Source organism: Gouania willdenowi, chromosome 1, assembly GCF_900634775.1.
Source record: "Gouania willdenowi chromosome 1, fGouWil2.1, whole genome shotgun sequence".
NCBI lineage: Eukaryota > Metazoa > Chordata > Actinopteri > Blenniiformes > Gobiesocidae > Gouania > Gouania willdenowi.
The window spans coordinates 42,498,735-42,523,317 of record NC_041044.1 but is presented as its reverse complement, the minus strand read 5'-3'; the positions used below and the strand labels follow the sequence as shown (position 1 = coordinate 42,523,317).

General features: G+C 36.6%; 1 protein-coding gene across 2 annotated transcripts; it reads right to left on the bottom strand.

Annotated features, from left to right (window-relative positions):
* Positions 1-1,396: 1,396 nt before the first annotated feature.
* Positions 1,397-23,348, bottom strand: pld5 (phospholipase D family member 5). Of its 2 annotated transcripts, none has more exons than XM_028451874.1 (10): positions 23,180-23,348; positions 15,411-15,547; positions 13,968-14,151; positions 13,670-13,778; positions 9,935-10,062; positions 7,107-7,304; positions 4,053-4,204; positions 3,224-3,389; positions 3,067-3,157; positions 1,397-1,844 (listed from the first exon to the last, which is right to left on the bottom strand). In XM_028451874.1, the coding sequence occupies exons 1-10, from the start codon at positions 23,210-23,212 to the stop codon at positions 1,669-1,671; spliced, it is 1,374 nt and encodes a 457-aa protein (XP_028307675.1). In that variant the 5' UTR covers positions 23,213-23,348; the 3' UTR covers positions 1,397-1,668. The 2 variants fall into 2 exon arrangements, with proteins under 2 accessions (XP_028307675.1, XP_028307685.1); XM_028451884.1 differs by having other exon boundaries at positions 1,757-1,844; positions 3,067-3,146.
* Between the last annotated feature and the right edge of the window lie 1,235 nt (positions 23,349-24,583).

Sequence of the window (24,583 nt, the reverse complement as noted above, 5' to 3'; positions counted from 1 at the left end):
ACTTCAGTAGATAGGCCTCATTTAGTTACAGAGACGCAAATCAATAAATAAGAAACAAAGTAAAATAAAATAAAATCACTGTATGAATAGATCATGGCTTGGTTTTGCTTCAGTTTGTGTAAACTTTTCCAAAACTTTTTAGCATCCACTGTTATCCAGGAAGTTAATTAGTATTTACGCCATAGTACATAGTCATCTTAAAGATGTAAATCCTTGTTTTTGTTTTAATCAAAAATGAAATGTGTTAAAATGGACCAAAAATGGTGGGAAAGGCGGTGAAATGAGATCAATAAAAGAAACTGGTTAAAAGTTGCAGAAAAAGTAGTAAAAAGGGTTCAAAGTCTCATTATTGGCTTAAAAGTGGCATAAATGTAATTGAAATATTAGGAACAATTAGTTTAAACTGGTAAATAATGAGCATGACAAAAAGTGAATGTGGCAAAAATAAACAGGAAATATGGTGAAAAGAGGTTAAACGTGGCAATAAATGTACTGAAAATGTCTTGAAAGTGGAAAAAGTGTAATTTCAAAATGGCAGAACACAGATTCACAAATGGTAAAGTTTGATGGGACAAAATGGGACATTTTTATAAGTTAATAAAACAAATATGGTGCAAAATAATGCGTTTGCTAGGCATAGGTCTCCTAATAAGGACATTTCAAAGGTTTTAGGCTACATTTGTAAAAATAGTGCAGGATCCCTTTAAAAGGAGCAAAAATATGGCAAGAAAAATTGATGAAAATAGGTTAAAATATGGCAAGTTTTGTGTAGTTGCAGAAAAAGGGTAAAAATAAGCAAAAAATGGGCTCAGACTGTTCATAAAATATTCTTAGATTCTTGAAGGCAACTGGCGACCCTCTCCTAGTGTCTCTTGACCCCAAATGGGGTCCTGACCTCAAGGTTGAGAACTTTTGGTCTAGAGAAAGTGTTTGTTTTTTTTGCTTTTTTTAATAAAATGAAATTAAAACAGGCATTACACAATGCAATAATGGCATCAAACCCGAAACCAGAAACAACCATTGTTGATCTGTTGGAAGCCCCTGAAAAAAACTGAAGATGACAATAAATCCTTTAAACAGAGTTTCATATTAAACTGTATACTTTAAGTTTATAAAAAAAACTACAGAAAACGAAAAGGTTTAAAACACTTTAAAAACATAAACATGTAGCCAATCAAAAAGAAACAATAATTTCCATAATTTACATTAAAAAAATAATAATAGTAGACATTATCACCTCACCCTGGATTTATGATCACATTCAAGTGTTAGAAATTGTTGCAAATATAATGAATAAATCATCCAGGAGCATCATTCAGACAGTGTATATTCTCTATATAGGATTAACATACAGCGTTAGATTCACATTGCTTGTCGAGGTAAATAGTTTGTATGTATATTGCTTTTATATCACCCATGCAACATGTCATGCTAACATACATAACAGTCCACTATCAGGTAATTAGATGATAATGTTATAACTAGCTGCACAGTCAAAGCATAACATTGGCTTCAAAACAGTCTAAAATAAAATAAAATTTAAAAAAGTTTCAATTGATACTCGTATAAATGATGTAAATATAAATCATTCAGGTTTATAAGGCTTTAGGATACAGAAAAAGTCTATGTGCTTCTAAGTAGCAGGTTTGTGTGTTAGTAGCAGGTTTATTAGCCGATGGTTCTTTGTAGACTCTTTGAATAACGTGACGTCCAGTCTCTCTCATAAGCTGCTTTAAGTTGATCTAAGATTGTAACCCGTGACTCTGTTGATCTGGTTTTTATTTTCATCACTAGTCCGACTCCTGCGTTCTTTACAAAGTCACTGCCCACCCAGTCATGGTTTCCTGAGGAGAAACAAGAAGAAAAACAAAGAAACTCAGGCCTTGAAAACTTTACACGCAAGAGGTATTATAATATTATTTATAACATTTTAGATCAGAAATAAGTCACTTTAATCACAGTGGGGGCCACAAAAAGGGGATTATCTGAGGTCATAGGGCTACAATATCAGAATATAATCTCAGTATTTAGAATAATGACTAATATCTGAAGGGTTTAGTCGGTAATAGTTGTCATTTTTGTATATTTTTCTTTCATTTTTGTTTGTTTGTTTTGCTTTATTGTAGTCATTTTGTGTACTTTTGCTTTGTACGCTTTTTAGTGTTATTTAGTACCCTGGAGAAACATTGTGTATTTTTGTTGTTCGCTATTTGCAAATATTTTGTAATTTTGTATTTTTTTGTGTGTATTTTTGCTTTTCTGTGTGTTTTTTTTAAATCATTTTCTTGTATTTACTTTTTGTAGGCTGCACAAAATTAAAATGACGGCCATATTTACATCGGCGTGTGAAAACAAACTTTCATTAACTGACTTCAAAAATGTATTTCCTTTTTTTGTTTTCTTACACTTTTTGCCACAGATTGTAAACAATGTTTTGTTATTTCCTGTATTACTGACCCTTTCTCTCAATTACGGTTTTTATTTTTTATGCAGGTGGTTAATTTAATTTAATTTTTGATTTATTATGAAATAATATTTTAATAATAGTTGGTTCAATAAATTAGAAAATATGTTAATTGTCAGAATTATTTAGGGCAGGGACTCTCAACTGGTGGGTCGGGACCCAAAAGTGGGTCACGGACCTGTACTGGGTGGGTCGCGGACAGCTGGTCAAAAATAAATAAATTAATACTTAATGTCTCTTATGTTGGACTTGTCTTTTATTTTGAAATAAACTTTTCTTTTGACAGGCATTCTGTGAAATGCATGTTGCACAGGAAAATATATAGATTTGTTTGTTTTTTTTTAAAGTAGAAATGTGTGTGTTTTCAACAGCTATTTTCGAAAACCTAATTCTAAAAATCAAAAGTGGGTCGTGATTTAATGACCGTGGCAAAACGTGGGTACCAGGGGGAGACCAGTCGAGAACCCCTGATTTAGGGGGCAATGGGGGCAGGTGGGGCTTGAAAGATCACCATCGTTCAAAGTGGGGAATACCCAGAAAAGTTTGAGAACAACTGCCATAATTAAACGTACAGTATGACACACAGACTATACTGTACATACCTATATAAGCAGCGCTGTCAGTCACCACATATTTGTTGTGGTTAAGTGGAAGTTGATTGTCGTTTTTCTTCTCTTTGCGGCTAAAAAACCTCTGACAAGAAAAAAAAAATGAAGATCAACATAAATAATGTTAATAATATCACTTTCTTTCACTCACCACTTCCAGGGAACAGTTGTGAAGCTGCACACAAAGCGATTGTAGCGAGGTGACAAAGTTAAAGGTGAGAGGGTGAGTCTTTTTCCAGAAGCTTATCAGCAGACGGACTCTCACCCCCCTCAGAACCATGGCCTCCCTGATCACATCATCAATAGGGGACCAGTACCTACAAACACACAACGGTTGCCTGACAACAGACATAGGCAACTGGCGGCAACTTCCAAAAAGTCTAATTCAAGTTTAAAGGAACTTGCAGCCTAATTTAATACAGAAAATAAGTCAAAAAACACACGTAATGACGCAAAAGGCTCAATATCTAGACATGAGTTTACACAAATAAAGTGCACGAAGAATATTAATATACAAAAGAGATTCATATAACTGCTTAAGCACAAAAAAATTCAACAACACAAACAAAATGACTTCAAGGACAGAAAAATACAAACAATGAAATAATGCAGAGGACAACTCCAAAAATGCACAAATTGGCAATTAATATTGAGATGGCAGAAAAATACACAAATTGAGCACAAAAATTCCCAAAATGTGAGAAAAATACACAAAATGACTCCAAAAACACAGAATATGACTAAAAACACAATACAGCAAATACATAAACCCTTTGTTTTTTCCCTGTATTGATGCTCATATTGGTAATTATACTAAAAACTAACATGAATGTTCAAAATGTAGCCCTTGGCTCAGACAAAAACATTTTTGTGGACCCCGTTATGATCAAAGTTGCCCGTCCCTGCCTTACAGTAACTGTGAGAAGTTGTGACTGCATTCTTTTTGAGAAATGAACTAATACTTTTTATTGCACACACACCTTGTGACCGAGGCTCCTTTGAAACTCCTGCTCACCAGAGGAAGGTAGTCGGTCACAGATATGAAGATGAACGTGTGAGCGCTCTGAATGACTTGACCGATAGCGTCCACATCTTTGGTGCGATCTTTGGCACAGAAGAGCTCGGGCGAGGTCTACAGAAAGGACACAGAAGTAGATTAGGGCCAATTTTGATGGAGATAAGCATTCTGGGCAAATCAAGAATAAAGTTGAAATGTCAAAATTAAAAAACTACATATGAAATACAATATCGTAATAAAAGTTGAAGGTTTACTAATAAAGTCAAATCTATGGAAGCTGACTAGGGCCAATACACTATATATGACAACAGTCTCCACCAAAACCGACGGGACTGAATGCTCCACCTCTTCCAAACTTGACTGGTTGTTCCTTCTGAACAGATTAAAGCTGCAGGATGTAAGTTTTATTGGCTCCATTTGGTCAAAAATCCATGATCATCTATGAGCTTACTGTAATCCAAAATGTTTTGTATAAAAAGGCTTTGTATAAAACCTTTAGAAATCCAGGAGTGTGATGCGACTTTTCAGCCAATCAGAGATCTTTTTACAAACAGAATGGTCCATGAACTGTTTTGGGGCATTGCTATTAGCAGCCCGACAAAAGTTGATGTGCGTTCACGTCCTGTGTGCAATGGAGGACATTCCAGCAGCATAAATCCCCATCACGGTGTTAGGCACAACAGTTCCACAGCAAAGCAAGTGGGAAAAGGAAGACTGACGTGGAAGTAACAGTCTGAAAGCACAAACATACTCTGGAGGAACGGACTCCTCGAACCTCAGTGACCGCACAGGGTCTGCCTCACGTACTGGTTTCAGAGGGAGAGTGAGAACAGACGGGATAAATTATGTGAAAACCTAAGAGAAGCATATCAATGGTGGAGAGAACATTTCATTTGTCTGGATGCGGAGTGGTGTGGGTGGTGTGGAAGCTTACCAGCTTCCATAGATTTGACTTTATTAGCAAACCTACGACTTATCACAATGTTGTATTACGAGTTCATTTGAAAAATTTCGACTTGAATCTCATCTTTTTGACTTCAATCTCAACTAGGGATGTAACGATTCACTCAACTTCCGACACAATTCGATTCACGATACGGTTCTCTCACGATTTATTTTACAAAATGGGACTGTAGACAAAATTTTTTTTTTGGGAAAAAAACTCGAAAATACGGTACTATTTTCCTTTTATTTTTCATTGTCAAAAGAATTCCTTGACTATTCAAAACAATGCAATTTAACTAAAAATAAATCTTGAATGAAATAAATAAAGGAATAATACAAATGAAAATGAAGCCTATTAATTTAAATTCTGGTTCTATAATAAACAATGCAAAACTGCATAAGTTATTTTTCTTTTTAAAAGTGCAACTGAAAATGTATTTTGTGCCCTAACAATTGGACTTTAAAAAAAAAAAAAAAAAACCGTGATTGCAATGATTTACGTCATATTTGTTTGGACCAGCAGAGGGCGCTGGTAATACAGTGGTCGGTTGGCATGCATATATCTTGCAGTGAAGAAGAGAAGCTATGCTAGCAGACAGAGCTAATAGAAAAACATGACATTTACAGATATTCAAGTAATATTACAGATATTCTTTCGGTGCTAAAGGGGAAATGAATCATTTATTAACATATTTAAGAGTAGAAGGCAGCCAGAAAGAAAGTATTAGCAGACTCCGCCCGCCGCCTACACTTGTGGATAGCACCCTCTGCTGGTTAAAAAAAGTACTGCGATTCAATTGTCAGATAATCGATATCAACCGTGATACCTATGAATCGATTTTTAACTGCCTTACGATTAATCGTTACATCCCTAATCTCAACATTATATTTCAACTTTATCGAAATTTCAACTTTAATCTCAATATTTCGGCTTCATTCTTCTTACTATATATATATATATATATATATATATATATATATTGTGCTTTTATGGCGTTCATGGGGGGCATGGAGAAAGTTTGTTGATAAACTAAACTAAAATAGAAACGTTGAGAATAAAGTTGAAATACAATAAAGTGACAAAAGTCGAAAGTTTGCTAATAAAGTCAAATCTACGGAAGCTGACGAGGGCCAGTTCACCATATATAACAACAAACAGCAGATTGTGGCCGTGTATCGATGAATACGTTTCTCTTTTAGCTCATAAACACAGCGTTGTAATGACTTTAAGGACTTTGAAGAGATATTGGCAAAAACTAAATCTGTTCAGAAGGAAAAACCAGTGAAGTTATGAAGAAGAGGTGGAGCATTCAGTCTGTCTGTGGCTATTGAGGAGCTACGGAAACACATTAGGGTCAGTTTTAATGGCGACCGTTGTCGTATATGGTGAATTGGCTCTAGTCAGCTTCCATAAATTTGACTTTATTAGCAAACCTTTATATCACGATATTGTATTTTGAGTTTATTTTGCGAAATTGCGACTTTATCCTCGACATTTCAACTTTATTGTTGAATATTATTTTCTCCATCAAAATTGGCCCTAATCCTCTTCCGTACCACGCAAACTATCATTGAAAGGCTGAGTTATTAGACTTCAGCGTGACTTTCCCCAATTCTTTCAAGGGTAAAAACTCGTTCTTATATTATTCCATTCATTATTCAGTCTTAACTTTCTGTGCTTTCTTGTACTTTTTTTTCCACTCCTGTGCATTATTGCTACAGCGAAGCATGGCTTCATTAGTTCCCATGGGATTATTAATGCAACGCCACTTACAAGGTAGCAAGATTTATTACTGTTAATTTGGGCTGAAGCAGCCTGATACTCACACTCAGCGGGATATCAACATGATTCATTGCCTCCTGTGAGTACATTGTTATCCCTTTTTAATTAAACTTGTATCCCAAAACATCCACAAAGACTGTGTCTCACCAGCATCATAAACCTGTGAAAACCTTAATAAATATACTGTATATATATATTCTACTCTGTTTATGAGCTGCTCCATGTTCAGCACAGGTGATTTATTTTTAGGATTCTGTAATTGTGTGAGATGTCAGAGAAGCTCCTCACAGACACGTAGGCTGTAGCGGGGGTGGCGTTGAGCTGCAGGCCTAGGGCCCCGTGCATCCCGTAGAGGGCCGTGACTCTCTTGGACCAGATGGAGGGGATGTAGTCCCTGTCGTGGAGTTGCCGGTAAAAGGAAAAAACTCTGTGGAGGTCCAGGGCCAAACAGCTGCAGTTGTAGACCATTACTCCCAGTTCTTTCCTCTGGGGGGGGAGAAACACATGGCTGGTGTCAGTGGGAATGTGCATTCAATATCTGACAGATATCAGTCCCAGCAGGATTTTGTCTTTGAAATTTCATTGGTTTTGTGACCATTTTTTTTATTGAATTTGGGGAAATTAATGCAAAATTATTATAGAAAAATTGAGCTCTTTGAAAAATGTGAGATGTAAAATGACTTCCATCACGTGATAAAATCATGGGGGAAAAATGCGTTCCTCCAAATATTGTGGAGTTTCAATAAATTTGTGTATTTACAATTTACCAGTAAATAACACATATTAGGAAATAACATGTAGGCCAATTATTTTTTGGCCTCATTAGTGTATCACTGCATCCCCTTAAAGTAATGTGTCATTCATTTCATTTAAAGTCCCATATTATACAAATTTAACTTTTTAATGGTTTTCTAACAGTAATATGCATCTCCAAAAATGAGGCTCCAAAAGTGAAAATGTATGATTCCTCCATCTCTTGTTTGTTCTACATTTTTTGTGAAATGTGTGCTCAGACAAGTAGTTATGAGTTTGCTCCATTTATGTCATCATAAGAAGAATAACTCCTCCCACTGCCCCTGAGGTGAGTTCAACCCTCACTAAAAAATGTTCTTATGAGAACAACTTTTTAGACCACTGAAATTCAGGATGAGGGATGCGTTTTGGGGCAATACACTTCAAAAACTTTTTTGTTGGACTTCTGAGACTTATAAGTAATGGTATAAAAAAGCAGCATTATATGGGACCTTTAAAGCATGATACAAATATAGATTCCTCCATTTCTTATTGTTACAATTTTTGTAGCTGTACAACAAAACATGTATATTATCATGAGCTATGAGAATATTGTCTTGTTTACAACAGATTGTACAACTTATAAATAAATATGTATTTACTTAAACACATTTTCAATATGCTAATGAAGGGTTTTCATTGCTATCAGGTTTTTTTTTTCCTTAAATATCTCTTTTCTTGATGCTACGAACATAGCTTGAATACTACTGGAAGTGAAATTTCTATAATACGTTACAAGGGTTGGCTAACATAGTTTCCTTAAAAGAAGACACAGATAAATCAGAATTTATTATTTTGAAATGTTGACAAATAAATAAGCTATTACTGATTTAAAAAATGTATGCTACTTTTCAATTAAATATTTCAAAAGTTCCTTTTCTGGATCAGCTGCTCCATCAGTAGACAAACGTTGCCGTCCTCTTTTCACTGTTATTAGGACAATGAAATGAAAAAGGGAGACTGCTGTTCCAAATATATCTGCCTGCTCATTAACTACTGAGCACAACAGTGTTTAATGTTTTGTCTATTTTTGTACCAGCCTGTTTTTCATCTTCTTTTAGAACACATGATGTGAATTCACAACATCTTCTTTTCATTGCTTTGCTCTGTGTTCTATAGGACAGTATACTATATACTGTACATGTAGGCATTAGGGATGTAACGATTAATTGTAAGGCAGTTCAAAATTGATTCATAGGTATCATGGTTCACATCGATACTCTGAAAATTGAATTGCAGTACTTTTTTTTACATTTATCCTTCTCTTGTTCAGAAGTGCAGGAGGCGGGCAGAATCTGCTACTACTTTCTTTCTGGCCGCCTTCTACTCTTAAACATGTTCATAAATGATTCCTTACCCCTTTAGCACCAAAAGAGTATCTGTAATATTACGTGAACATCTGTAAAAGTCACATTTTTCTATTAGCTCTATCTGCTAGCGCGTAGCATCTCTTCTTCACTGCTAGAATATCTGCATGCCAACCGACCACTGGGTTACCAGCGCCCTCTGCTGGTCCAAAAAATATCTGATGTAAATACAGTGCAATGACTGTTTTTTTTAAAGTCCAATTGTTAAGGCACAAAATACTTTTTCAGTTGCACTTTTAAAAGGAAAAACAACTATTATGCAGTTTTGCATTGTTTACTATAGAACCAGAATTTAAATTAATAGGCTTCTTCATTTGTATTATTCTTTTATTTATTTCATTCAAGATTTATTTTTAGTTAAATTGCATTGTTTTGAATAGTTTATCAATGGATTCTTTTGACAATGAAAAATAAAAAGAAAATACAGTATTTTCTAGTTTTTTTTCCCCCAAAAAATAAAGGAATATTTTTCAGTCATCATTTGTCTAGTCCCATTTTGTAATATAAATCTTGAGAGAATCGTATCATGAACCCAGTATCGTGAATCAAATCGTATCGGGAGTTTAGTGAATCGTTGCATCCCTAGTAGGCATGTTTAATGCTGTTGTCAATCCCACTCAGCAGTGGAAAATTAGAAGTGCCAGATAATCACTTAAAATCCCAGCTTGCTATTGCCTCCTGGTTTCCTTTCTGTTGTGAATTTCATACTAAATGAAAAGTGAAATAACACGTCTTACTGAACTGGCCCAGACAGAAGTGCTAAATCAAACCTGATGTGAATAAACTAGCACGGAAACTAATCTGTGCTCTATTCATTTCACCAGCTCTCTGTCACAGACAAATGTGCTAATTTAATCAAATGTAGAAAGTTGACCTCATATGACTTGTGAGGCTCATTTATTCTCAGATGTTATTCTGCATGCTGAGGCGGTTGTTGCCTTGTTGTGACTTTGTTACCTTGGAGAAAGACCTCCAGTCCATATCAGCGCTCCCAATGTAAATGTGCTTCCGATCCACAATCCAGAAGGAGGAATGCAGTCCTCCTCTAGTGAATGCTGTCTGGTTAACAAAATTGATTTCTGCTTCTGAAAAGAGTGAAAAAAAGAAAGAGTTACTTCTATAGGGGCTATTAAAGGGGCAGTATTATGCACTTTATAATGGTTTTGCGACAGTGATACACATTCATTTAACCTCATTCAGAGGGCTAAAGTTGGAAAAGTTCTATTTCCTCTCTCCCTTGTTATTCCACATTTTGTAAAAAGTCAGCTCAAAACGGGCGAGTTGGATGTTTTCCACTAATACATCATAATGGGGAAACTCCTCCTCCTGACAATCCTGGCTCCTCCTACCCTACATAAGAATGTGAGCTCCTCCCTCTCAAACTACCTCACAGGTAAAGGCAAAGGTTGACATTACATTTAATGTCACAGTGAATACATTTACGTTCAATCTATAGATAATCCAGTATATAAATAAACTGAAGATCACTCACAATTGGTTTCACTTTTAGTAGCCGTTATACCACCCTGTATCACATTTATGGGATGATCTGACATGTTTGTGACCCAATGCGATGCAGTGGTTGGACAAAACAATGGACTGTCTTCTTAAATGGACATATTTCTGTGGTCAGAAGAGGTGACAGTCTTTTTTCCCCCATCTGAACATATTTTTTTAAGGTTGAGATCAGAATCAGAATCAGAATCAGAAATGTTTTTAATGGCCATGTACAGTTTTAAGGACAGTACAAGGAATTTGTCTTGGTAGTTGGTGCACAAAACAAACAACAACAAAAAAATAAAAAAACAAAGAACAACCCAGCAACAATAATAATAATAATAATGATAAATATAAAGGATGAGGGATAAATAAAGGATAGATAGAGAATAAAGGATAAATAGGATAAATATATATATATACAGTGCAGCAGATAATGTCATCATGGAGGTGGTGATCGGGTGGGGGGGTTCAGTGGGTGACTTGGGGTGTGTTCATGTGGATGGTGGCAGAGGGAAAGAAGCTGTTTTTGTGCACAGAGCTCACTCCACAGAGCTCACTGTAGAGTCTCCCAGGGTGAGGGGGGTGAGGGGGGCTGGGTTCTTCCTGAAGTCTGCTATCATCTTCACTGTCTTTAAAGCGTTGAGCTCCAGGTTGTTCTGGCTGCACCAGGACACCAACCGGTCTGTCTCCCACCTGTAGTCAGACTCGTCTCCATCAGAGATGAGACCGATGATGGTCGTGTCGTCTGCAAACTTCAGGAGTTTGACCGACTGGTGAGAGGAGGTGCAGCTGTTGGTGTACAGGGAGAAGAGCAGAGGAGAAAGAACACAGCCCTGAGGAGATCCAGTGCTGATGGTCCAGGGAGCAGAGATGGTTTTTCCCAGCATCACGTGCTGCTTCCTGTCAGACAGGAAGTCTGTGATCCACTTGCAGGTGGAGTCTGGCACGTTCAGCTGGGAAAGCTTGTCCTGAAGGAGAGCTGGGATTATAGAGTTGAAAGCAGAGCTGAAGTCCACAAACAGGATCCTGGCGTAGGAGCCTGGGGAGTCCAGGATAACTGATAACTGTGTAATTAAAGGTACACTGTAACTTTTGACCACTAGGGGCGCTAGACCCTTAACTTTCATGTCAAGCGCCCCTAGTGGCCACAAGCGCCAGAAATCTACAGTCAGTCGGGTCAGCCTCCCTTGTCTTTGGGTTGTGTATGCAGACAGTAGTTGACCTGTAACTTCGGGATAAGGATCGGTCGGCCTGGGCTGCAAAGCGGGGCTGTGTTAGCGCCGCGGCTGGGCCTGGGTTGGGGTGGACAGAAGGCGGGTTGGCGGCGGCAGCGGCCGAGTCTCGGCCCCCTCCTCAGAAGCAGTTTTAATGGTTTTTCTTGCCTCGGCCATGACCAGGAGTCGATCAGGTGGAAAAATAGTAGCAAAAGCCTTAGCTTAGCTCTATGAGTATATCAGAGCCTGTGGTCACGTGACTGCCGTAAAGTGAAACGTTCTCCAGGCATTCTCCAGGTCACATGACCTGGCCAAAGACGGTCAGTCCCTTTCAAACTTACATGATCGGTATTTCAAGAGGGAAGCTCCGCTCGGAGCACTGATACTATCAAGCGCTGTATATTGACCTAAGGAATCATTTAAAATAACTGATATGGGTAATGGGTCAACTCTTTAGGTTGCCTTTAAGTCAAAATCTTTGTACCTCAAAGTTGCTCAGTGTGTGATGAGATGGCAGGTATTATGTAAATGATTTACACGTACTACTTAAAGGATTAGGAATTGATCCATGTTGTTTGGCAAACTGTGGCCTTCCTAAGGGAGTCTTACATAAGGTCCCCAAAGAGCTAGAAACAGCTTTGGAGGACTATGGCTGTGTTTAAAATGTCACACTCTGTACTATACACTACAAAGTCAATGAGTATTTACTGTCTACTATATACTAGTATGACTATTATGATGAGCGTTCCCACTGAAGTATACTTCCAAGTTTCCCACGATGCATTGAAACCTGCAATGACAAACACCTGAATCACACTGAGACTAAATATCTCTGTTGATTCTCCATCTTTGAAAGTTCTGAAAACATTTGAAGTGAGAAAGTGACCAAGTAGAATATCAACATGTGCTCATTTGATTCATAGATCTTGCGGAAACACATTTCATTCTCACATTTCGTAGATTTTTGGAGACCCTCCATTGTGCTACTGACCAAACTTCCAGTTAACTTCAAAATAAGAGCTCTATTTACAAAAGAGTAAAAAAAACAAAAAAAAAAAACTAATGGAAGACATGAACAGATGCTTTTATTTTGAAAATGGGATGCCAGGACGATTTTACATTCCGCTCGCAATGCATCATAATGGAGGGGTTGAGTATGACTAGAGTGATTATTGTGCACCGTGCATACTTAAAAAATGTCTCAATATAGTATACATCAGGGTACTGTATAGTCTGAAGAGATAGCAGTTAGAAAAACATTTCTTAAATATTAAATGTTCACGGTTTCACTTTAATTAGAGAATAAGATAATAACGAAGGCTAAAAGTAACTTAAAAAGGTAGGAAATGTTGAGGTTTCAACATGAAACACTTTATTTCCCTATTTATAAATAAATATATGTTATATACAGCATATCAAATGACATATACCACTGACCATACACCAGATCTGCAACATATTTATCATTTAGAGATGGTTAGTTTAATACTAAAACTTAAACATCAGAAGTATGTACAAACTAATAGGTTCTAACTCCATCTCATATGTAGTCTTTGTGAGTTTAAATCCTGGAAGGTAAATCACAGTTTAAATGGTCCATGCTGGCTCCTGATCTAATGCGAAAGCACGACATACTACTTAGTATGAGTAGTACGTTAGTATGACATTTACAACACAGCCATTGACTAATACCAGGTACAGGTTATGATTGTAAAGTTGGACTCCTAATGTAGAACACTGGGATGTCACTGTGGGCTGCAAAAGCGTCTGTTTACCTCGAGGCAAACCAAAACCACTGGGAGAAAAAGTTTGCAGGTAACTGGTTCATTAAATAAAAAACCTCAACAAAACTTTTGGATGTCAGAAAAACCCTCAGTGACCCGTGGGCTGCCATCGCTGAAAATAAATAGCTTGCATTTGCTGAGGTGACAAAACAAAGTGCTGGTATAAAATAGAAATATGACAGACAGCTACTTACCCTGTGCTGCCAAGTCCTTCAGTTCACTGGAGTTTGTCTGACTGCTGGCAATCTTCAGCTTCACCCCTCGGGAATTTAAGCTGAGCAGTCTGTGGAACAGAAGCTGACCCTGAGGAAGAGAGGGATGTTCTGTATCACTGCAGCAGAACATCCAATGTCTCTGCAACAGTTAATAGTCATTTATCTTTAGGATAAAAAGGTCACGGAAACAGAACTCACAGCTTTACTTGAAAATAATTACTTCCAGACCAACAGGGGAATGGAATTGGTTTATGTTCTTCGTGTCATTATATCGTACCTGTTTGGCATGGGCTGGTACTATTTTATAGTTCCAAAAATTCAGGTTCCAGACTGGGGACACAATCTCCACTGAGCGTCTGGCCTGGTCCAGCAGTGTGTTTAAGCCATCAAAGAGGGAAAGGTTGGGTTTGCTGTTCCTGGGTAGAGAGAGATTTCCTGGGATGTTTTCCACAAGCACAATGCTGTAAAAAAAAGAGTTTATCAGTATTTGGATCTGGACATATTTATATACCAATAAAGTTTATGTGCACAAGTTAAGTGATCAAAAACGCACAGTCAGAGTATTTGTGATTAATAAGAAGATACAAAGCTGTGTTAATAGACATTATCATGTAATATAGCTTTTTATTAGCTTTCGTTGGGACATAAATTAGAAATGTTTGCTTCCAACAAATGGCTCTGTCACACTTGTTGTATACACTCACTCTCTTCACTCTGATCTTTATCAGAGGGAAACATTGCAATGCTCAGACACTATATTCTCCCTACATAATATGTTTCTTTGCTTGCACAGCAGATTTTGCTCTCTACATCAGTGGTTTATCAACATTTTCAGGCTGCAACCCCCACAATAAAGGTTCCAGAGACCGATGGACCCCCACTGTTGCTGAAGGTGGTTGAACACAGATATGAACATTGAAGAACAGTCATGTAGAGACAGGGCCATCTATAAGGAGGAATAAAGGGGAGAGATTTTTGGGGTCCATACATGAAATAAGCAAAACTATAGTTTTTTTTAAAAATCAGAAATAAAATGGGTTAAAAGTGACCAAAAATGGTGGAAATGGTGGTGAAATGAGATTTGAAAAACCACAGAAATTGGTTAAAAGTTGCAAATTAGAGTGGGCAAAAATAGAGAAAAAAAGTGGTAAAAAGTGTTCAAAGTGTCAATAATGGCTAAAAAGTTAAACTGGGGGAGGGGTAATGGGGTAATGTCATTTAAAAATAGGAACAATTAGTTTAAACTGGCAAATATTGGTCATGACAACTGTTTAAAAGAGCTAAAAATGTCTTGAAATATTTATTTTATTTATTTATTTATTTAATATTTCCCTCTGATAAAATATAACTTAACTTTTCTGAGAAAGGGCTGGCGACGTTCTTAGTTATGTACTAAAAATAATAAATGTATAATAGAATTTTTTTTTGCAAGAATAAAACATGAATACCCATCGCTTACAGATTGCACTAAAAGTTAACCTATGACGACATATTCAGACAGACATAAAGCTATAAATAAATCTCATTTCCATTGACCTTATAAAACACTTCTTGTTTGTTTGTGCTGGCTTTAGAAAGTCAATAATGTACAATTAAACTGTCACTTTTATTACCCTAATAAAGGTTTCACAATGTTTGAATAAAATCATCATTTGTCATGGATATTTTTTGCATCGTAAAAGGTAAACTGCTTTAATAATTTGATGGTTTAAAGTCTTACAGACAGTCTTTGCTGCAGTTTTCCTCTGTGATCCCATCCTCGTCGTCCCCCCAAATGTCCACAGACGAGAAAATGAGAACAACCAGGACGGCAAAGCAGCAGAGAAGGGCAAAGATCGCAATGCATTTCTGCTGCGTCTGCAGGGAAAGTAAGGCAAGGCAAGGCAAGGCAAATTTATTTATATAGCGCATTTCATACTCAAGGCAACTCAATGTGCTTTACATGATAAAACATTCAATTGTTTAAAATCAATAAGAACATTTAAATCAATAAGAACATTTAAAATCATCAGTAAAATCAATTAAAATCATCAGTAAAATCATCATGACATCTCTCTCAATCATACGCAGTAGAGAAAAAAAGTGCCTTTAACTTTGATTTAAAAATGTTCACATGTGATGCTGACTTCAGCTCCGCTGGCAGTTTGTTCCACTTCTTTGCAGCATAACAACTAAAAGCAGCATCACCATATTTACTGTGAGCTCTGGGCTCCACTATCTGATCTGTGTCCATAGATCTGAGAGACCTGCTGGGTTCATACCTGACTAACATGTCACTGATGTATTCTGGACCAAACCCATTCACAGATTTATACACCAGCAGCAGAACTTTAAAGTCTATTCTGAGGCTGACTGGGAGCCAGTGTAAAGACTTTAAAACTGGAGTAATGTGCTCTGACCTCTTTGTTCTGGTTAAGACCCGAGCTGCAGCGTTCTGAACCAGCTGTAGATGTTTGATGCTCTTTTGGGGGATTCCTGTCAGAAGACCATTACAATAGTCCAGTCTGCTGGAGATAAAAGCATGGACCAGTTTCTCCTGATCTTTCTGAGCCATTAAACCTTTCACTCTGGAGATGTTCTTTAGGTGGTAGAAGATGTTTTTGTGATAGATTTGATCTGATGCTGAATGTAAGATCTGAGTCAATCAGAACACCAAGGTTTTTGACTTGGTCTTTAGCTTTTAAAGATCCAGACTCAAGATAATTGCTGACAGCAGTCCTCTTTTCCTTGTTACCAAAGACAATCACCTCCGTCTTGTCATGGTTTAGTTGAAGGAAGTTTTCACTCATCCAGCAGTTTATTTTTTCTAAACAGTCACACAACACCTCAATGGGACCATGGTCATCTGGGTTCAGTGATAGATATAGTTGTGTGTCATCTGCGTAGCTCTGATAATCAACCTTACAGTTCTGTAAAATTTGTCCTAAAGGAAGCATGTAAAGTAAACACACACAACAACATACCCAATAAAACACTTTAATACTTCAAAATAAAGGTGTAAGAAAAAGATTGATTCTGCAATATATTATAATATTTTACTACGCGATTATTGTATCTATCCAAGAATTTTTTTTTTCATGTTTGTTTATAAAGGAAAAAAACCATTTAATTTTTTAAGATAATTTAAGAACTTAACAGAATCAAAATCTGTTCTAGAAGCAAAAGTTAAACTTTTTTTGAAAAATGTAATTTCACAGTTTAATAAACATAAACATACCACTTGTTTTTGATATTTGTTCTTGATTTACAGTTAGTTACCATTTACTTGCTCTCTCAAAGTGTAAAACAATGAAATAAATTGTATTTCATACAATTTTGTTCTTTAAATTTGTAATTATTATGTATGTATATACAGTATATATAAATAAAAATAAAACTGTTACATGTAAGAGCTTAACAATAGATTGTGATCTACTAAAGTACTTACCATTGTTGGTAACACATCCTTTTGTATATTCATATATGTATTTATAATTATGTGTATATGCATGTGTTTGTTTCTTGCATGTAAACTGTTTTTCTGTTTTGTGAAAGGAAGCAACCACTGATATGAATTATGATAATTACAGGGGTGGGAACTTATAAGTTTACTTCCTCCCACTCCTTTTCGAGCTCATGTATACTGTATATGAAAGTATGTTAATGCGAAAAGAGTTATGTGTATATGTAATGTACGTTGAACTCAGAATAATCAATAATCAATAATCACAATCGATCATTGACATTGTGATACATCGCAATGTATATCATATTGTTTAGTATCATGCGAATAGTGAATCGTATTGTTATAGATTCATGTGCACATCCCTACTTTAAAACACTTCATTAGCGAGGGGAACTGTGCTGCAGCATTTAGGTGCATGTGTGGAAATCCAACCATCCTTTAATGCTAATGTTCTAGATCGATGCTATTGATTAGAGTTTAGGATTCATGATCAATACAATGACTGCCGTGTCTTCATTTGACTGTAAAAACCCAGGATTTGACTACCAACCTTTACATTAGCATCAGTGCATCGTAGTAAAGATCCTGAGGTAGAACCTACTCTCAAACACCAGATTAGCTCTGAGCTCTGGTCAATTATAATTGTAATTGTGTAATTGATAATTAATTATAATTATGACAATTGTAATTGGAACTATATGTAACTGTAATGGGATTGTAATTGAGTTCAGATAATTGGCATTGACTATTTTTATTTTATTAATTTGATCTCAAACATGAACACAACAGCAGTGTATCTACCACAATGAAAAAAAAGATAATAATAATAAAATATATATATAAGTCAAACAAAATATAGAGTGAACAAATGGTACAAAATCCTGCTCGTGAAGCCTGTACATGTTGGAAAAGAACTTCTATCATCCTACCCCTTGTAATATCTAATACTATACATAAAATCTTCTTATAATATACATCTATTTACACTATAATTATACAGTACATATACACCCATAATTCACATTTTTTCCCTTTAACACTGATGCTTCAAGAAGATAAACTTTATGTACCAATATTTATGTTTAAATTGCTTTAAATTCAGCCATTTTTTTTTCATTTCAACACACAATCTGTTCCACAATTGGCATGGGAATTCTATAAAAACTATCATTTACATTTAATTATTTTCTGAGCACCTGCCTGTGGTCATTAAACTCTATAACACCTCCCTAAGATAGTCAGACACCCCCCTTCTGTAACCTAACTCAAAACATGTAATTATGCTCTTTTTGCACTTTCTGCACATAATTAAACTGTGCAGTTGACATTTTATGTATGTATATTTATATTGTTTTTAATAGATGTGGCTTGTATAAAATATATTATTGTATATCTGGAGCTGTATTTTTTGTGATTATTAAAGTATTTCTGATTCAGATTCTGATTAAAAGCAAATCTGTGGAATCATGTTACAGTTCTATACACATACAGTAAGTAGGTAATTATTAAAATATGTCATATTTCAGATCAAGTTTACCTGTCAGTTCTCTTTAAGATCATTTTACTATTTTTTTGAAAATTTAAATCTACACTGACGGCTCAGACGTCCACACCAAAATTACAGTATATATTTATATTATATTTTCCTGGATAAAGAAGACTAACAAGGCCAGAAAGCTATCATAAGAGGAAGGTTAAATTTTATGAAGTTATTTACTGTATTAAAGGCTCAGAAATCAGAATCAGAAATGTTTTAATGGCTAAGTACAGTTTTTAGGACCGTACAAGGAATTTGTCTTGCTAGTCGGTGCGCGAAACAAATTGTGATTCGTTGAATTTTAACTTTAATATATAAGAATGTAATTGTAATTAACTTTCAGGGGAAAACAACATTGTAATTTTTTTGTAATTGGAAAAAAAATGTTGGCCGCTGTAATCATAATTGAGTTGTAATTGAACATGGATAATTAAAGATGGAATTGTAATTGAAAAATGGAATTGACCCCAAATGGCAAAATGTGGCAAACATCAGTGAAAAAGGACAAAATGTGGAACAAAAAGAAAATGAAGGGGAAATAGGAAAGAAGTGATATTTATTGGTATTTATAGCATATTTGGATGAAAAGTGGCCAACAAAATTAAAGGACAAAAATTGCATTAAAGTGTCAAAAAGAACTTGCAAAAATTGACCAAAAAAAGAGGAAAAAAGAGATATTTATTGGCAAAAGGTAGCTAAAATCTGTTTAAAGTGACTAAAATGCGCCAAAAGCAGTTAAGAATAGCCAAAAAAATGAGCAAATAAAGAGGAACAAGGTGGTATGTAATGGCAAAGGGTAGCAAATGGACAAAATGTGGCAAACAATAGTGAAAAAGTTGCAAAAATGTGCAACAAAAAGAGGCAAAATGAAGGGGAAAAAAAGGAAAGACGTGGGATTTATAGCTTATTTTGGATGAAAAGAGCCCAAAAAAATGTAAAAAAGGACAAAAATTAGATAATAGCATCAAAAAGAAGTTGCAAAAATGAACAAAAAATATAAAAAAGGGATATTTATGGGAAAAGGTCGCTGAAATCTGAAAAAAGTGTCAGAACTTTTTAGAAATGGGACAAAAAGTTGCACAATGGTCCAAGAATACAGTTTAAAAAGGGGTTTAAAAGTTCCCCCTTTTAAGGTTTTCTGGGGGAATAATAATGAAATTAAGACATAAAAAGCCACATGTTGAGCATCACTGACTTAATAACATGGTGTCACTGATAATGTAGTGGACTGGACAGAAAATGCCTAGGCAGAATTTTTGTCCAGCCCTGGTTGACAATATGACAACATGTCACTGGGGTCAAAGGTTATGATGCTACAGCTCAGATCAGATCCAGCCTGATTTTCAAAGAGCTAAAAAAGTGCTGCACGGGCATTTCCTTTTCACCATCTCAGCCTTTTTGCCTTGTTTTGAAAGCTGCTAAAATCACATTATGTATTCATTTTTTGTTCTGTTTGGTCAATTCTTTGACTTCTGAGGAGTTTTTGCTTTTAAAGACTTGGAGACAATGTGGGCTGAAAGATTTGTTAACCCACCCTTCCCCTCCCCCTCCCCCTTCTCTCCACACTGACTGTCTCAGGTAATGAGGCTGAGAGGCTGGTGCCAGGCGTGTGCACCTCGCGCTGCTCTGCGGTCCATTGAGACCACTGAGCTCTTCATTACATCCTGCAGAGTCAAGGACCAGACTGTAGACGTAGACGTGTGCAAGGCTGTGAGAAAATAATGCCTCATGACTCAGAAAAACAAGCAACGGTGAAAGACGCGAGATATTGACGCAGTCCTTCAATTTAAAGCCTCAACAAAAGCTCTTCACAGAGATATTTCACATAAACAATTAGTTAGTCAGATACTTGATGGACAGTTCATCGACTGGAGGATGAAACTTTAATGAGGTTGTTTAAGGTGTTCTAAACCATGGGTTCTCCACCTTTTCAGCCCACGACCTTCAAAATAAAGGTTCCAGAGAGCGGGGACCCCCACTGTAGCTGAAGGTGGTTGAACACAGACATGAACATTGAAGAACAGTCATGTGGAGACAGGACCATCTATAAGGGGGAATAAAGGGGAGAGATTTTTGGGGTCCACCCATAAAGTCAGTAAAATGATGGTCCATTGTTCTATGAATCTGTGATAACCACATTTATTTATTCATCTGAATAAAATGGGTTAAAAGTGACCAAAAAGGGTAAAAAAGGTGGTGAAATGGGATTTTAAAACCACAGAAATCTGTTAAAAGTTGCAAATTAGAGTGGGAAAAAGTGGTAAAAAGGATTCAAAGTGTCAATATTGGCTTAAAGGTGGAAAACAGAAACAAGCATGTGGTAAAAATAGTAACAATAATGGCTTAATATATGCTACATTAGGTGGGAAAAGTGGTCGGAATGGTTTACAAGTGCCGAGAATGTCTTGAAACTGGAAAAAATGTGCAGATAATTGAGAATTTTAAATGGAGAATTGAAATGTGATGGAGAAGTGTCAGAAATGGAAATAATGTAGCAAAAATGCATTAAAAGGAGCAAAAATATGACAAGTAAAACAGATGAAAACAGGTTAAAATATGGCAAGTTTGGTGTGGTTGCAGAAAAAAGGGTAAAAATAAGCAAAAAGGGGCTTGAATTGTTAAAAACATTTTTTAGTTCCTTGAAAGCATCTGGCGACCCCCTCCCAGTGTCTTGTGACCCCAGATGGGGTTTTACCTGATACAAGTTAGCCTTTCCCAAGCGGAGATGCTAACTGCGCTGCATTTAAAGTAGCAGATTTACTAAAAATCAGCTAAGCTAAGCTACTGCTGTTCATTGTTGAGGGCACATATGTAAGACTATGTACAGTTTGCACCTGCACGTGTCCTTAAAGCTGTAGTTACATCATAATGTAAAATGGAAGACTGCGTTGACAAGAATATGGCATCACTAACCTTTAAAAGATCTAGGGGTGGGACGATACACTGAGTTCCCAATACGATATGATAGACGACAATGGGTATGCGATAACGATACGGTTTGTTTGGAAAGGAAAAAAAAAAACAAAAAAAACTAAGAATTGAAAAAATAACCATGTCAACACCAATGACAATTCCATATGTTTCCGCTGGCAAGTGTTAATTCAATTCAACTTTATTTGTATAGCACAATTTACAACAAAGTAATCTCAATGCGCTTATCAAAATATAAAATTCATAATAAGAGAGAAAAAAACCCAACAAGATCCACATGAACAAGTATTTAGCCATCTAACAAAATCAGCATCATAAACACCATAAAAGAAACAAACAATTATTTATTATAGCCTCCATAATCTCCCAACAAGATATATCTCATGACATGGCAGCACATCTGTTGTTTGTGTTGGAAACACAGAAACACAGAGAAAATGACACCAACAACAACTCAGAGCAGCCTCAGTGAGGAGCATCCGCAAAGTCAATCCTTCCTTTTGTTCCATTCACTGTAGAAAATACCAACAATGTTCTGACCTTACCTTTGCTGAAGGTCTGGTAACTCAGGTGTTGGTCTCCATCTTTTAAAAGCTGTCGTTTTTCCACAAAAAAAATGTTTCCTTATCGTCTCTAGCGCTGTCATCATGACTGTAGTGTTATCACGCCCACTAGCTAGAGAACGTAGCAGCAGCGGTCACATGATATCAATTCACTAGTGCACTGTGAACATATGTATAGCATTTAGCATAGCACGGTTATGTCCAAAGGCAGTGTAGAGAGCTGCCTTTGGACATAAATGGTTTTCATCTTGGGGAACTGACTGCGCATGTGCAAACACAAAAAAACGCAATGGGAACAGAGGCAGAGCAGCAACGTGCTTTTGGAAGAGGGCGTGGCCTCCTCCTGCCTTACAGCGGAGTGAGACTGTGCAGCGTCTCTGCTGTACCAGGAAATAGTGATGTTGAGTCATTTGGGCTATGAAAAGCATAAAATGCTGACACATTAAAACTTATATGTATTAGAAATGGAAAAATAAATAATTTATAATTATATTATAATTAAAACAAAGGCACTGCCTACCTTGCCTACCCTGACTGCACGTCACAGATAATGACAACGTAATGTCAGCCTTATGTATAAAACTTTAAGTAGAGTGTTCTAACATAGACACTTTGCACCTGCACGTGTCCTTAAAGCTGGAAGTTTGCGTTTACAAGACAAGTTCAATACGGCATCACTAGCTTTGAAAAGAACTAGGGTTGGGACGATACACTGAGTTTGCGATACGATATGATAGATGATGATGTGTTAGGGATAACGATATGATACGATATTTCTGGAAAGGAAAAAAGACACAAAAAACAACTATGCAATAGGAGTTACATTTTAACATCATGATATCGTTTTGCACGATATATTGTCCAACATTTATTTAAAATGAAAGCAAGTATAGACTTTAGAAAACAAATTCTTTTCTTTTTTAAAGCCAAATTGCGACTTCAAGAGAGTAAATTCTGCTAAATTAGGATCAGAATACGGGTACGATTCCAGATTTCAGAATAAATCGCCTCACCTTCAAAGGCTCCTGTGTGGTGTGTCCGACCATGAGCGCAGCAGTCCTCTAAAGTCTCACAGAGCCTGGAAACAACACGTCTCAGATGGTTCCTTTAACTCAACCTTAGCGATGATGTTTTTAACACCTGCTCTACTGTATGTGTACGAGCCTCTTCCTCCTGCTCCGTCCTAACATTGTTCATTCAGCCAAATGTGTGTAAACGCTCTATGTGCTGCTCTTAGAGGAGGAGGTGACACACACACACACACACACACACACACACACACACACACACACACACACACACACACACACACACACACACACACACACACACACACACACACACACACACACACACACACACACACACACACACACACACTTCTTCCCTGTTTAATCAGTCTTGGTAAAACTCATCTGACAGAAAGCAGTTACTCTTTGCTTTGAGACGGACGATGCTGAAAAATGTCAATATAGTGAATTCTGAAAACCCAAACGACAGTTAAAGGATTGAGCAGGTCGAGCATGCCTCATGTAACCATCTGCACCTACTAGGGCTGGGCGATATGGACCAAAACTCATATCTCAATATTTTTTTCTCAAAAGACGATATACGATAAATCTCAATATTTTTAATTCATTAAAGTCTGAGCAGAAAGACAATTCGGGGGTCAATTTACTGATGAAAAACCACCACACTGGTACATTTATTAACAAAGAGCTGTACAATATGTGCCACTTTTGGCTTTTTGTCCTCTAAGGCAGTGTTTCTCAAATGGGGGCATGTGTACCCCGAGGGGTACGCGTTGGGACTACAGAGGACACAGAGAGAGAAAATTAACAAATGAAAGCATTAAAAATATGGGGTTTTCTAATGTTTATTTTTAGTAACAACTTTGGGTGAAGGTCTGAGTTATGACACGCCCAGAAATGAATCTAACTGAGCTTTTCATCCTGTTCTGAGAACTAGTGAACGCAGCGACTCCTAAAACGAGTATCTTAATACAAAATAAGCTACAAAATAAATGAAAAACTTAAATATTTGATATAATTTTCTATATCGCCATAACAGAAAACTCAATATATCTTGAATGTAGACATATTGCCCAGGCCTAGCACCTACACATTTCCAGGGGGAATTAAAACAAACCCAAAGTTTGAATTAATATCTTTAACTTCTATAGTCTAAGCGTACGTCAGCAGTATTGTCTGCTCCTCTTTACTGTGTTCAGTCATTTTGATGAATGGGCTTTTCAGGAATGCTGTGTTTCAGCACACTGGTGTGTTTCTCGTCTGGTGGGTAAATAGCTTCATCCTTAGAGCTCTCTCTCTCTCTCTCTCTCTCTCTCTCTCTTTCTCTCTCTCTCTCTCCTCGACACACATCAAAGGACCTTGGTGGGGGTAAAAAAAAAAAAAAAC

Bases quoted from the DNA above. Each gene is read 5' to 3' on its own strand.
- pld5 (XM_028451874.1), bottom strand. From the start codon at position 23,212: ATGGTCGGACACACCACACAGGAGCCTTTGAAG. The intron at 13,779-13,967 runs GTACGATATAAT...TCTCTTCCTCAG, and splicing joins TACCAGCCCATGCCAAACAG to GGTCAGCTTCTGTTCCACAG. The intron at 7,305-9,934 runs GTAACAAAGTCA...CTCCCCCCCCAG, and splicing joins ACTGGAGGTCTTTCTCCAAG to AGGAAAGAACTGGGAGTAAT.